Source organism: Octopus bimaculoides, chromosome 19, assembly GCF_001194135.2.
Source record: "Octopus bimaculoides isolate UCB-OBI-ISO-001 chromosome 19, ASM119413v2, whole genome shotgun sequence".
Lineage (NCBI taxonomy): Eukaryota > Metazoa > Mollusca > Cephalopoda > Octopoda > Octopodidae > Octopus > Octopus bimaculoides.
This window is the reverse complement of record NC_068999.1, coordinates 32,642,868-32,657,952: the sequence shown is the minus strand read 5'-3', so window position 1 is coordinate 32,657,952 and position 15,085 is coordinate 32,642,868. Positions and strand designations below refer to the sequence as shown.

The following is a 15,085-nucleotide window of genomic DNA, read 5'->3' as shown; positions in this document are numbered from 1 at the left end:
ATACACATATATACACAAACATATGCACATATACACACACATATATATATACAAATATAGATATATATACATACATATATACATACACACACATATATATATGTATACACACACATCTATACATATACACATATATATATACACAGGTAAATGCATATATATATACAGAGACATATGCATACATATATACATACATATATATGCATATATATACATATATATACGTACATATATACATACATACATACATACATATATATATATTATATATATATATATATGTATGTATGTATGTATGTATGTATGTATATATACACATAGAAATATGTACATACGTACATGCAGACACACCGTCAGAGAGAGAGAGAGAGAAAGAGATTCAACCACAACATTTTCCACAGCAAGACTAAATGTGTTTACTAAAGGCACATATTTAGAAATTTCCCTTATATCTGTACATCGAAGGGATCGGAAGACAGGGAAAGAGAGAGGGGGTGAGAGAGAAGAAGAGAGAGCTGTGTGTATGCATGTGTTTATATACATATGTGTATTTATGTAAACTGGAAGTAAATAGAAATTCCAAGTGTAAATAATTGGTTGCAGAAGAAGTGCAGTGGGATCACAGGTAGGCTGATGGTGATGGAAAACTGCATTTGCAGCAGATGTATAGTATAATTAGCAATAAAGGTACATGAAATTGATTCTTTTAAATGCCTGGATGGTTCACAAAAAATAGCTTTTATTACTGAGGTAAGTTAATCACCAGTAGTGATTGTGGTGTGGGTGGAGTGGGGTCCAAAAGCAGAGTAAGCTAAAGTAAAAAAAAAAAATAAAAGAAAGAAAGAAAGTGGAAATAGTTCAATGGCCTATCGCCTCTGCTGGCAATAAAGGGCTTCTTTTTCAGGTGTTACATGGCAGCAAGATGTGATCAGTGAATATGGAAGATTTGCAATAGCAGTGTCCATAAGTGGTGGAGCACAAATTAGCTGAGGAAAATTTGGATACAGAGTGGAATATAATACATGTGCAAGAGAAGACTGTGTTGTCATTAGTAGAAAATATACAGAGAAGGTGTCTGTTGCTTGAAGTGCTCAATAGTTTAAGGAGGTGGAATCCAAAGAAAAGGAAAACTGAGGAAGACATGGGAGTAAGTGGTAAACTATAAGTTATCTTCTGTTGATATCTTTAGTCTTGTAGGGGACAAGGCAACTTCTCCAGTTCTAATGACATGATCAAATGCACCAACAGCACTCACTCTGTAAGGAGGTTAGTCTCAGAAAGAGAATCCGACTAAAAGAAAGTATTCCAAAAATTGGAACATAAAAGTAGGATGTGGTCATCTAGGAGGGCTGTAACTCCAAATAAGAACTGATATGGACCAAGACAACCTGTCCAGTTCACATTAGATAGAAAAATGGATGGATGATGAGGATTTGACAGATTACTGTGCAGTTTCAGTCTTCCAAATTCTACCCACAAGAAATTAGTCATCCCAAGGCTAAAGTAGAAGATACATGCCTATAGTAACACAGTCAAATCAAAGCAGGAAGCATGTGATTACCATTAACTGAATCTGGAACAATACAGAACAAGGAGTGGGAGCTTTAAAACACTGCAAATCTCCTCACAGATCAGACCCAAGATGTGCTTGACACAACTATGACACACAAAGCTTGGTGATGCTTGGCATTTTCCTTGTCCAGTCCTTTGTGGTGCTTGCTACATCCAGACATGATCAAGCGGAGGGTGATAAAAATGCGAGTAGGACAATAACAGTAAGCAGTGATGTTAAAATACTTTTTTGAAATGGCAAACTACCAAAACCGAAAACCACATTAGGTCTTTTTGTTCCATTGATGTTCAAATAAAAATAATCACTTAAAAATCATTTAAATAAAAATAAACATTTTTCACATAATAAATTGGTTGATGATAAATATTTAATGCCTAATTCCATTAATTTATCAAATTTTAATATATTTCACCAATTTTACCTAATACAATTCAGAGACCTAAATTTGGTGTTAAGCAGACATATTTATGATATTATTTATAATAATTAAGTTTTACTATTTGGTACAAAAATAAACATAGGATTTATTCTTTAATTGTTATGCCAAGTGAAATGTAGTACCGAATAAGTACAAAGTTTAAATTGGCATATTTATGCAATAAGTCCAAGAATAATTTTTTCTCTCAAAAGATGTTGCCATTTTTATTGAATTTCAATGAAAAATGATACCATTTCCACTTAATTTACATCTAAAACCACTACCTTTTGCACCTGAAATTCTGATTTTTAGTACCAGAAATCTACTCTTTATATATGATTTAGTAAATATACATATTTTCAAAAAATTGGAAAATTTTTTAGCATGTGCAATGGCATTGTCTTCCAAAACCTATTTATTAAAAACACCTTGGTGGAACTGGATCAAAACCAGTCAAAATTTGAAATCAGTGCACTGATACCCTGTTCCCTTGTACTTTTAACTTATTTTATAAAACTATATTCCTGTCATTCAAATAAGTACAATGATTTTAAGATAAATTTGGGCCTAACTCTTATTCAAATTCGACTACTTTTTGGCCCATAAGTTTTTCTACTGCACCAATTTTCAAAAAATTAACAAAATAAGATGCCCCTCATTCAGATCTTGTATTTAAACAAGATGAGAAAAAATAAAGAAGTAAGGAAACTACATTGCTTATATACTGCATCTATATGCTACTCATTTATGAATGAACCTATTTTATTGCATATTTTTTTATGCAAGCAATTCTCTTTTATAGCTCAAAATATAGCAGAACACTGATTTTGTTTATCAATGAACTTAACTGCATTTAATTTGACCATGAATTGCATTAATTGATGGGAGCAGAAATGAGCAAGAAAAAGTAAATGCTGACCTTATGAATATTATTCACCCACTACCTTAAATGGTGTGTGTGTGTTGGAATCAAACTCTTCTTGAATTATAACTTAATTTCTAGGTTTTAGATTGTTGAAAATGACTTTCTTTTACACCTTTTCTCAGTAAAGACTATAACTAACTTGGTGCATTTTAGACACTGACATAAGACAGCATTGTCTTGGATGTGGTTCTTGGTCTTAAAGATTTTGGTGGTGAGAAGAAGCAGACCTCTAACAGCTGCATTAGTAGACACAAAAGGAAAGAGATAATGTTTCCCTTCATTATAATATATGTCGGTCAGCAAATATAAAGTCATAGTGATTTGGAAAGAGACCATTTACTAAGTCAAAGTATTTTAGTTTGACAGTTCATTGTTATTAGCAACAGTTGCATAGTTCAAAATATGAGACAGTCGTCAAATGTTTAGAAATGAAATAGTTCTTGGTCCTAAATAAACACAACCTTTATGATATAGATTTTCTAAAACAACAGATTTATGACCCTCACCAAGTATGAGTGAAAGGAAATTCTCAAACACTCCCACTTCAACCACCCTCACAGGGTGGTAGTGCTAAGCAGGAATGTATATTAGTACAAGGTTATTCCAGTCCAAATATGCTTGGTGCATATTCAAACCTGTGAGGAAGACATTCACTGTTTATTTTTCTTGGAGAAAATTTCTCACTCGAGACATGGTATAAAAACACCTAAAATCAACAGAAAACACCTATTTTATGTATTTACAACAACAAAAGAAACAACACCAGGAAGAAAAATATAAAATATTGATTTCAAATTTTGGCACAAGGCCAGCAATTTCAGGGAGGGAGTAAGTCGATTACCTCGACCCAAGTATTCAACTGGTACTTATTTTATCAACCCCGAAAGGATGAAAGGTAAAGTCGACCTTGGCAGCACTTGAACTCAGAATGTAAAGACAGACGAAATGTTGCTAAGCATTTTGCCTGGCTTGCTAACGATTCTGCCAACTCACTGCCTTAGGAAAATATAAGATATTATTAGTAAAAGGTAAAAATTAAAAGAAAATTGTTAAAACTCACATGCTCTTTGGCATCGACATCGTCAATATCAAGAGATTTGTTGATAGATGCCGTGGCAACTGTTATGGCATTATTATGACTACTTGCAGGAACTGCAACAGACTGGTCGGCATTGTTGACTGGTGGCGTAGCTGTGCGATGGTTGCCACTTTGGTTATTTTCAGCCAACTCCGGTGGGGGAGGTGGAAGTTCCTCTTCAGTTGGGGATAGAGTTTTCTGTACAAACAACAACAATAAAACAACATTAAATAAAAGGCAGAAGATGTGGCATTGAGATATTCACTCAAATAATTAGTTAATCCATTCATCATTAAATTAATTACTAATTAAGATTTTTAATGTTGGATGATAATATTATTTACATAAATTTTCATAGGCATTAATTATTAAATTTCTGGGCTAAAAGATGATTTGTTGTATAGAGTATATTTTTATAGTCACTATAGCAACATTCTTAACTGAAAAGCAGTACCAATGAGAATCTTCAGGATTCAGATTGCTGCCACTTATTGGCACCCTGACACTGCTCAACCAGTGGACAGTTGTAAGAGAGGACAAAACCCAATTATCTAACAACAACTCTATATTTCACTAAAACATTACTTCATAACAAAATATTAACTTATTAGTTGTAACCTCACTTGTACCATGCTGTAAATAGTTGGGGAACTGGTAAGAGTTACAGGGTGGTAGTGCTAAGCAGGAATGTATATTAATACATGGTTATTCCAGTCCAAATATATTTGGTGCATATTCAAATCTGTGAGAAAGACATTCACTGTTCATTTTTCTTGGAGAAAATTTCTCATTATAGACAAATGGTATAAAAATGCCTAAAATCACCAGAAAACACCTATTTTACGTATTTACACCATTTGTATACAACAAGAAATTTTCTCCATGACAAAATACAGTGAATGGCTTTCTAATGGGTTCAAATATGTTCCAAGCATATCTGAACTGGTAGTAACCTTGTACTGGTAGGAGTATGTGTGTGTGTGGATGGGGGTAGAGATAAGGGGCTACTAGAATAATAATGAACATTTATCTTGTTAAGTGGACCTTCAAGTGGAAAGATAATTAGGGGTAGTTGTAATATACGGTTTGTGTATTTCAGACAAACAATTCCATAATATTTACTGATAGATATGTCTCAGTATTATAAAAATGTCTCAAAATATCTTTGTACAGTATCTATGTCAGGTCACTCTTGAGCACTACTGGTAACATGTAACCCAATGCACTGCCTGTTGGATCTTTGGGTCATTGGTGACTAAAGTGACAACCCACACCAACCTTACTTGATGAGGAGAGTGATTACTCAATGTCACCCAGCGGAATAAGAAACAAAATCCAACAAAGGGCAGAAGAACTCAGGAGAGTCAACAGCCATCTGATATTGTGTAGGAAATGGAAGTAAAGGGGATGGCTAGCTCGTACACAGAAAGATCAATGGAATGAAAGAAAATTACAAGGGTGAGATGGTGACTCAGAAAAATCACCCATATGAAGGTCTCACAAGTCACATTCTTATATTCAGTTATTGAAATGATAGATAGCACAACAAATCAAACAGCAGAGTTGTGTTTGGAAGTCGATCGTACTGTGAATCCTGACAAATTGGAATTGGTTGTTCAAGCAGGTCAAAGGATGAGGATGAATGATTCCACTTTAGTAAGACAATATGCTTACTTTGGCGTATGTCTTGGACCTTGTAAGGAAACAGTGTATATGCATGAATACAGAATCTCTGTATGGTTGGCACTCCATTTACCATTAACATGGTTGAGAATACAATGTATGTTGTTAATCTTTGATGCAGCACATTTGCTCATTTATAAGAAAAATAGAAGAAAGAAAATCAAATCAACCAAAATTTAAAAAAAAATTTGTTAAATGAAAAACTTACACACATACACATATGTACATGTGAGTGTGAGTGTGTGCGTGTATTTGTAGGACAGAACTAAAAGAATTGGCATCAGGAAGGGCATCCAACTGCCTAAAAAGTCCTATCCAATCCATGCCAGCATGGAAATAAAGGCGTAAAACTGCTGCTGATGAAAAACCGTAGGATATCTTAGTGCAGAAGGTACATTTGCTGATCTGGAAATTAAGTTTGATTCTCAATTGCAGCAATTCCACCTATGATTTGAATGCCCACAGGAAAAGGATAGTCATCTCCAATTCCATTCCCTAAAACCTCTCTCAGATCAATGGGGCTGTCCATCAACTGATGGCTACTTCTAATCACAAAAGGTCAATGTATATAGCAACTCCAAGACTTATTGCCAGACAGATTCACACAGACATTCAATAGAATGGTTATAAGTGGTCTGCCAGGCACCCAATGTCATTAAAGGTTACTTTATACTAATATTTGGAGGGCAGGAAATTCGGAAACACTTTTGTAAAAGCATGGAAATTTGAAGTGAATAAACTTTTTCACAGACATACACACACCACCACCAACATTATCAACAGCAGTTATACATAAGCATATACATACCACACACAATACACAATCATGAGTTAGTCATAAACACATGCATACTCTTCATATACAGAATCGAGTTCCTTGACATATGCATACATACTTTCAGCAACATACACAAACATACATACAAACACTATAGAGAGACTTGCTCTCCCTCACTTTCTTCTCTCTCTTTCACACACACACACACACATCTTCCGCCTTTAAATAACAAAAACAAAAGTTTTTAGCAGGCAACGTTAATCTCTCACCATCTCTCTCTACCTCAGCTATGGCCCACAATGGGATAGAGTAACCTACATATTCCATGTCAAGGATAAGAGCTCACATTGAACTGGCAAAATGAATGTGATGAGAGACACATAACTGATTATTACAGCCTGGTAAAAGAGTCAATCAACTCCCAAGAATCTAAACTGAAGGAAATGTTGTAATAACACTAGTGAATGTAATGATAACCACTTAGTGAATGCAGTAATGATAACTAATGATTAATGAAAAACTGACCTCAATCTATGTAAAATTATCATTATACACATTCCAGTCCCTTATCACTAGGACCCTAGGTGTTGGGAGAAGCAAACTGCAGTATTTGAAGCTAATTTGGACAAATGTAAATACTGCACTCATCCACATTTCATAATTTTAATATAAACTATATAGACACAAGTGCAACTGTGTGGGAAAAAGCTTGCTTACCAATCACATGGTACCAGGTTCAGTCCCACTGCATGACACTTTGGGCAAGTGTCTTCTACTATAGCCTTAGGCCAACCAAAGATTTGTGACTGGATTTAGTGGACTGAGACTGAAAGACGCTTGTCATATGTGTATGTGTGTGAGTGCCTGTCCCACACCACCGCTTGACAGCCAGTGTTACTGTGTTTACAAACAGTGTTACATGTTTACAGTTTGGCAAAAAGTGATGGATTTCTATCCATCAATTTTTGCTGAACTGTTAAGTATCAAACTTAACAAAAAATAAGTACTGAGGTCAATTCATTCAACTTAGAAATTCTTCAAGGTAGTGCCCCAGCATGGCCATAGTCTAATGACTGAAATAGGTAGAAAACAGAAGATTACAAATTTATGAGTTTACACATGAGTAAATATATATTGACAAAATAAGAAGAAAATGCATAGAGAATTTTAACATGGAAAATAAAAAGACAATATGTATATTTTTAACTAAGCAACTACCTGTTTCTGTCAATTAAGTTGACATATTCATGCATGAATAAAATGGAATAAATATAGAAAAAAAAAACTGAAATAAATTCATAATAATAGTTCTGCAAGTTCATATATTTTCCTCATAAAGATCACACTGTGCTATATTTTCTGTCCTGATCGTTGTTTGAGGGTAGTCATAGCTACAACTAGCCACAACCAGAACAACTGATATTATGAAATTTATTTCAATTTTTGTTTTCATTTTTTTCCATTTCATTCCAGCATGAAGATGTCATCTTAAATGACAGAAACCGGTAGCTGCTTAGTTAAAAATACACATATTGCTTTTTTGTTTTCTATGATAAAATTCTCTAAGCATATTCTTCTTTTTCTTATGTTGGCAGTTAGGGGAGTCACATCTCACTAAGGTCTACTTTGTCTTTTTTTATTTTTTGGAAGTCAATAAAAAAAGAAAATAAATGACAGTGAAGAGGATTGGCAAAAGATTAGATCAGATGCCTAGTGCAAGTTGTTCTGGTTTTTCACCAGAATTTTAGATTGGCAGACTTAAAACATACCCCCAGTTTAACACTACAACTGATCCCTTTGCAGAGTGCTTTTAGTAAAAGACCCATCCCCATTATTACAAACAACCAGACGGCTTTTGTTGAGGGTAACTTCATCTCCCAATAGTTTTCCAGAAAAGAAATAAATGGTCATGGGTACTACACTGCTTTCTTTTCCAGAGTGATATATATATCTTTTACTTGTTATTGTCAATTGACTGCGGCCATGCTGGGACACTGCCTTGAAGGGTTTTTCAGTGGAATAAATCAACCCCAGGATGGGAATGTAAACAGACACAAAGACACCCACACATAGATACACAAAAACACACACAGGCAATATATATGGCAGGCTTCTTTCAGCTTCCATCCACCAAATTCACTCACAAGGCTTTGGTCAGCCTGAGGCTGTAGTAGGAGACACTTGCCCAATGTGCCATATAGTGGTACTGAACCCAGAACTATAAAGTTGGGAAGTAAGCTTCTTACCACAAAGCCACGCCTGCACCTATATCAATAAATAAATACCTCCCTCACACGCACACGTTTATAATGGATATGATACAACACAACACTACACCACTCCAGGCTACATAATACATATAATACAACACCCCCAACTCCCACCATCACACTACCACAATACTGCCAGAAAGTCAAACAATCCAAGAATTCTATGATCAATGTAAACTTTGGGAAAATGTTGAGAAAAGCAATAGAAATGGTAGAAAATGATGCAGAGTTGTGTCACAACTATAATTACTGGCATCACAATTGTAATTATAAGATTCTATTTGATTTAGCAGGAACTACTGAGACTTTGGTAATTCATACTGTGATCATCACAATGCATGAGAAAAACCTGCTTGCATAGATGCTATGTAATTAATAAACTAATGTGCAGCTATTTTAGAAACATCCACATACAATCAAAATTCACTCTCAACAATACTTCCAGCCTTCTCTCTCTCTCTTTCTTTCTCCTTCCTACATTGGAATACACAACCACACTCATGCTCACACATATCTATTAGACTAACTGTATAAATATCCTCAAGTGTATACAAATCTATGAATCTGATTATACACATATAAGTGTATACACAGAATATATCTATCCATCCAATTATACAAGTAGAAGTTTATACACACACACAGACGCACACGCAAACATGCGTATCTATCAGTCGAATTTTATATACACACTAAAGTTTACACACTAAAGTTTACACACACAAACATATTAAGCTGATTGTAGACACATTAATCTCTCTCTTTCTCTCTCTACCCACACAATGTTTTGTTTTGTTTTTATTATGTACAATAGGTGCAGGTGTGGTTTTGTGGTAAGAGGTTTTCTTTCCAATCACATGGTTCTGGGTTCACTCCCACTGTGTGGCACTTTGGGAAAATGTCATCCATTATAGCCCTGGGCCAACAAAAGCCTTGTGAGAGGATTTAGTAGACGGAAACTGAAAGAAGCCCATTGTGTGCGTGTGTATATATATATATATATATGTTCTTTCAGTCTTTTACTTGTTTCAGTAATTTGACTGTGGCCATGCTGAAGCACCACCTCAAAGGGGTTTATTTTTAGTCAAAGAAATCAACCCCAAGAATTATTCTTTATAAACCTAGTACTTACTCTATCAATCTCTTTTGCCGAACCACTCAGTTATGGGGACTTAAACACACCAACATCAGTTGTCAAGCAATGGTGGGGGGACAAACACAAACACAAAGACACACATACACACACATGTATATATATATATATATATATATAAAGGGCTTCTTTTGGTTTCCATCTACCAAATCCACTCACAAGACTTTGACCAACTCGAGGTTCAGTAGAAGACACTCCCGCAAGGTGCCACACTGTGGGACTGAACCCAGGGTCATGTAGCTGGGAGGCAAGCTTCTTAACACACAGCAACGCCTGTATATATACCTATGTTTGAGCCGCACCACCGCTTGACAATCACTACGGCAAAAGAGACCAAGTACCAGGCTTAAAAAAATTAATAAGGACTTAGGTTGATAAGTTCGACTAAAATTCTTCAAAGCAGTGTCGCAGCATGGCCACAGTCAAATGACTGAAAGAAGTAAGAGAGAAAAGGTAAAAGATAATCCATAAAAACAGTCCAACATTTATTAAAGGAACACTACATACATTTAAGTAGAGTATCAAATTATTTTTATGAGGAAAACAATGACAGTTAAATCAGAGTATAAAAGATTGTTGCTTTATCACACAGTCTTAAGAAGCCAAAATTAGCATAACTTTGAAATCACTGTCAACCTTTTCCTTAAATACACATTGATGCAATGAAGAAGTGCACTTACCAACCATGCGGGTTTGGCTTAAATTCCACTGCATGGCATGGGAAAGTGTCTTCTAATATAGGCCCAGGCCAACCAAAGCCTTGAGTAGATATAACAGATGGAGACTAAAACAAGCCCATTGTGTGTGCTTAGTACTTGATACACACATGGAGGGTAACTGTACTCAGATGGTATAGATCAACTCAGACCTATAGTAAAAGACATGCACCCAAAGTGTTGCAGATAACGAATGAACTAATAACTATGTGATTGTGAAAAAAAAAAACTTCCTTACCACATAGCCATGCCCTAACCACTCAATGTGAACATACCCCCATCAACTTACATGTATTGTCATACAATCTACTATTTCTTTCATGTCTGTTCATTCTCTCTCTCATGCACACACAACACACACGCACATACAGGTGCAGGCTTGGCTGTGGTAAGAGGCTTGCTTCCCAACCAAATGGTTCGAAGTTCAGTCCCATTTTGTGGCACCTAGAGCAAGTGCTTTCTACTATAGCTTCAGGCCAACCAAAGCTGTGTGAGTGGATTTGGTAGATACATTCAACCAAATGGGTGGATACATTCAACTAAAAATCTTTCAAGTTAGTGTCCCAGCCGGCCTAATGACTGAAACAAGTAAAAGATGTTTGTGTGTGTGTACGTGTGTCTGTATAAGTGTATGCATGGCTGTGTGGTATGAAGCTTGCTTCCCAACCACATGGTTCTGGGTTCAGTTCCACTGCATGGCACCTTGGGCAAGATGGTCAAAGCTTTGTGAGTGGATTTGGTAGATGGAAACTGAAAGAAGCCAGTTGTGTGTGTGTGTGTGTGTGTGTGTGTGTGTCTTTATATTTGTGTTTGTCCTCCCATCACAGCTTGACAACTGGTGTTGGTGTTTACAGGGACCTGTAACTTAGCAGTTCATCAAAAGGGTTTGATAAAATAAGTACTAGGCTTTAAAAATAAGTCTTGGGGTTGATTTTTTTGGCTAAAGCCCTTCAAGGCAGTGCTCCAGCATGGTCATAGTCAAATGACTGAAACAAGTAAAAGAATATGAAAATTACTATCCAAGCCTCCGATCCACAGTCTGTTTTTTTCTTTTCTTTTTTTTCTATCAATCAATCTATATAGGCCACTACCTATAAGTTACTGTAGATATACATAAACAGACATGACAGAAGTAAATAGACACCCCATAAAACATTGTTTTGCTTACTCTGACTTGTAAAGGTTTATATACATTTTTTTTATTAATTGACATTTTTATGTTTCAGGTTCTACATGTGACTGTTTGATGATGTACAAAAGAAACCTTGCAACTGTCTGAATTTCAAAGAGGCCATATAGTGGGTCAATCTGAAGGTGGATATAGTCAGCATAAAATTGCAGAAAACCTTGGGATCCTATTTTCTACAGTTAATAGAGTGATTGTGCAATTCACCAGAGAGGGGAAGGAGTCCATATCATCTTAGCAGATCAACCAGGACCCTTCTCTTTGTTAAGAGATATGTGGAGGATAATTCTTGTTGCAATGATTCTGATATAGCAGAACACGATATCAGTCCCAGAACAGCTGTCAGGTATCTCCACAAACTTGGTTACTATGGCAGAGCAACAAGAAAGAAGTCACTTCTTTGACCAGTCAATATCAAGTGGAGAAAAGACTGGGCCAGTGAGATGGTGGAAAGGTCACTAGCATTTTTTGGGATTGTCATTTTCTCCAATGAGTCCAGATTTGCTGTATTTCCTGACAGTGGTAGAGTGTGGGTCTGGAGACTCTGTGATCAAGAATTTGATGTGAAAAGATTGCAGCCAACAATGAAATATGGCAGTTATTCTGTGAGGGTCTGGGGAGCAATTTGGAGCAATGGACAGAGCTGGTGGAGTGTGAGGGAAACATAAACTCAGACAAACGTATGTCCATATTGCAGAAAGGATTCCCTCAAATCTTCTCCAGTGGTCAAATGATGAAAGAAGACTTTATTTATGGATGATTGGGCTACTTGTCACATGGATTTACTGGATGAGAATGGCATTAAAAAGCTTCCATGACCAAACCAGTCACCAGATATGAACCCTATTGAACACCTCTGGGGCATAATGGACAGGACATTTCATAAAAACAAAAAGAAAGCATCTTCAAAGCCAGCTCTTTTCAGATTACAGCTTGAAACTTGGCAAGAAATTCCGCAAGAAAACATTCATCTGATCATTGACATGCCTAATAGGGTCCTTGCATTGAAAAATGCAGAGGGCATGTTTACTAAATATCAAATATTCACATCATAACAATTAATAAATAATTTCAATGTATAATTTCAAATTTAAATAAATTTTAACAATTATAAGGGTGTCTATTTAATTCTGTCGTGTCTGTGTATGCTGTTTGTGAGAGGGTGTATATGTGGATGTTTGTTTCTTTTTCTTTTCTTTTCTTTGTACCTATCTAGCACTTGGTCACCACACTGGTGTTCTTTTACTTATTCCTCTACTACCACCAACACCACACAATTCTATCACCACCTACACAGAGACAGTTCCACTATTATCACTAACACCACAATAATTCCACCACCACCTACACAGAAATACTCCCACTATTGCCACCACTTCACATACAGTGCTGCACCTCTCACTCTATAACTGCATCCATTGTTTTAATAATAACACGGACACTAAACTGATGAAGAATATTATAGGTTGTTTTTTTTTTTAAATAGAGACAATTTCTACAAAAGTTTTATTGGAACAAGTTAATTATTGTAATTATTAAACAAAATGAAACAAGAATGACTAGAACTGTGAGAGAGAGAGTGGGGTGGATGGGAGTGGAGTGGTGTGGAGGGATAGTGCAAGTGATGTGCAAAATGTAATAATTAAAGGAAAACTGTTGTTCAAAGGGATTTGGAAATTGAGATGGAATGGAAAAAGATAAGTGCAAGGAGAGATGAAGTGGAAGGGTAAGGTAGTGAATATTCCCAAATTAAATATATATAAATATATACACACACAGACATATACAATATATATATATATATATATATATATATATATATATATATATATATATGTATAAATGTGTGTGTATCATCATCATTTAACGTCTGCTTTCCATGCTGACATGGACGGTTTGACTAGAACTGGTAAGCATGAGAGTTGCACCAGGTTCTGGTCTGATTTGACATGGTTTACATGGTTAGATGCCTTTCCTAATGCCAACCACTCCAAGAGTGTAATGAGTGCTTTTTATGTTCCACCAGTATGGGTGCCATATACATGACACTGGCAATGGCCACAACTATGATTTCATGGTACCATTTACATAACAGTGGCAACGGCCATGACTATGGATTCAACCATGCATACAATATGTATTATATATATGTATATGCACACACATGCACACTATGTATATCAGTATTGTTATCATCATTGTTTGACCATCCTTGTTTCCATGCTTGTATAAATGAGACCGATGCCAAACGTCACTTGTTTCCAAGTAAAATAGTATTTCTCCCCATTGCTGGACAAGTTCTTACAGAAATTGGAAATGAAAGACATTGCTTAAATGACAGCAATGCTCATTTACAATTATCATGCAATTTTGAGAGAAGAAAACAATGCATGCATATGCACACACACACACACACACACACACACACACAAATACATATACAGTAAGCTTCTTTCAGTTTCAACCTCCCATATACACTCACAAGGCAAAGATCAAAGTTTTAGTAAGTAGGAAAAGAGAAAGATCTCTGGTTCCACGAGAGAAATGGGTTTCCTCAGTATGTAGGAAATAAAGAAGGTAGAAATTCCAAAGTATGTACCAAATGCAAACTAAGGATACAAAAGTGATGCAGTGATGATGCAGGCAGATTAATAGAGATAGGTTTTGTGTGTGACAGGTCCTCAGGAACAATGAGGTGCATGGGAAATAAAACAGAAAGAGAACAGCCTTCAGAAAGTTCAGAAGGTTTTTACATCTCTTAGCACAAAATATTGCACAAGATGGGATAGGCAGCTTAAAGAGCCAATTGTTGGCTTTGGAGTAGGAGCGAAAAGTTGAGCTGGAAGTCAGGAAGAAATGAGGAGCAGTGCCTTGGCCACCTCTGTTGACCCACCAAGAGTAGGGTGTTGCAGTTAAGGGTTGAAATACCTGAAGAGCACAGGACACAGTCTCATGACAACAGTTCCTACTAGCTAAGGCTGCACTCACTTTCATGAATGGATAAAGCACTTGCTTCTTGCTGTTATAGACATATATATACATACACGTATACATACACACGTATATATATGTACGTATATATACATACACATATATATGTACATACACATACATACATACACATACATATATATATATATCTATATATATATATATATATATATATATATATATAAATATACATACATACACAGATATATATATATATATACATATACATACATACACATATATACATGCATATATGTACAGATATATATACACACATATATATATATATATATATATATATATATATATATATA

General features: G+C 35.6%; 1 protein-coding gene across 1 annotated transcript in view; it reads right to left on the bottom strand.

Moving 5' to 3' along the window:
• Nucleotides 1–15,085, bottom strand: part of LOC106876507 (disks large homolog 1) — a gene marked incomplete in the record, with an annotated part of 700,185 nt that overhangs the window by 448,196 nt on the left and 236,904 nt on the right. The window contains 1 exon segment of the mRNA XM_052974679.1: nucleotides 3,977–4,192. Coding sequence (XP_052830639.1) covers nucleotides 3,977–4,192 — 216 coding nt within the window.